Source organism: Schistosoma mansoni, chromosome 4, assembly GCF_000237925.1.
Source record: "Schistosoma mansoni strain Puerto Rico chromosome 4, complete genome".
NCBI lineage: Eukaryota > Metazoa > Platyhelminthes > Trematoda > Strigeidida > Schistosomatidae > Schistosoma > Schistosoma mansoni.
In genome coordinates, this window is record NC_031498.1 from 7,990,965 (window position 1) to 7,992,083 (window position 1,119).

The 1,119-nt window shown below is 31.1% G+C and overlaps 1 protein-coding gene across 1 annotated transcript in view; it reads left to right on the plus strand.

Annotated features, from left to right (window-relative positions):
* Smp_197890 (hypothetical protein) overlaps positions 1-6 on the plus strand; it is a gene marked incomplete at both ends in the record, with an annotated part of 3,619 nt that extends 3,613 nt beyond the window's left edge. The window contains one exon of the mRNA XM_018796701.1: positions 1-6. This exon is cut by the window's left edge and continues 297 nt beyond it. Within this exon, the coding sequence (XP_018651817.1) occupies positions 1-6 (6 nt within the window).
* Positions 7-1,119: the final 1,113 nt, after the last annotated feature.

Below are 1,119 nucleotides of genomic sequence, written 5' to 3' on the forward strand. Positions count from 1 at the left end.
ATTTGAAGTAAATCCAACCTTTCGCCTGACAATCTGGTCCAAGCGTTTTCAAGGAAATATTTCCTTGCCAGACGAAACGTTGGATTTACTTCAAATTCATTCGCTGAGATTTTACAAATACATTATTCCTATTTAATGTCTTACGTCAACTCGGCGCCTAAATACTGTGAAACTATTCGCTTTAATTTAGACGAAAGCTCTTATATATTACTTACAGATACTTATTTCATTTGACATAAAACAATGCTTTCTAGTTTTTATTGATAATTCAATCGCGATTGCTTTGTGATGAATATAACCTACTACTATATTGGTCCACCAATAGATTAGAACAACATCATCTTTATTTTTATTGAATTCTTTTCGGGTTTTATAATGTCAACAAAGTATTGCTTAGTAAGCAAAGATGGATAGTGGCTAGCAGTGGAATCCGGGACGCGTGTTTCGTCCTATTTGGGACTGGTCAACTGGATGTACCTGCATCACAGAGTTGATGTTCACTCTGGGACTCAGTACATTTCGCTTGAAACGCCATCGCGTAATCCACTCGGCCATTGAGTCCTGATTGCCACTTGCTTGTGCAATGGAGTGAAGTTTTAAATTCACTTAATATTGTTTGTTAGAGACTGACCAGTTGCAGTCCTAAACATCAATGGGAAGATTCAAACAAACAATACTAAGTGAATTTAAAAGTATTGCTTAATTATTACAAAAATCAAATATGATTCATTATGTTGATTGTAAATACAAGTATTCAAATAAAGATTTAGAATCAATAAATGAATAATAATAGTATATGAATGTATATAATCTAATATACAAAGACAATATACTTGAGGATATAGAAAGAAGTATAATCAGACCATAATAGACATAACATGCGTCCACCTATTTATTTTGTAAAAATAAACTATGTTATTTACTATATTATTACTATGTTATTTAGAAAATTCTCATATATGATATAGAACAATATATATAGGCCAACAGTATTGTTTTCGATTAGATTCTCATCAGACTTTACTCTAATACACAGTAATATTTATAAGCATATATGAAATTATTAAACTAACCAAGCAGTTTATGAGGCAATGATAACAATGGAATAGACTACATAAA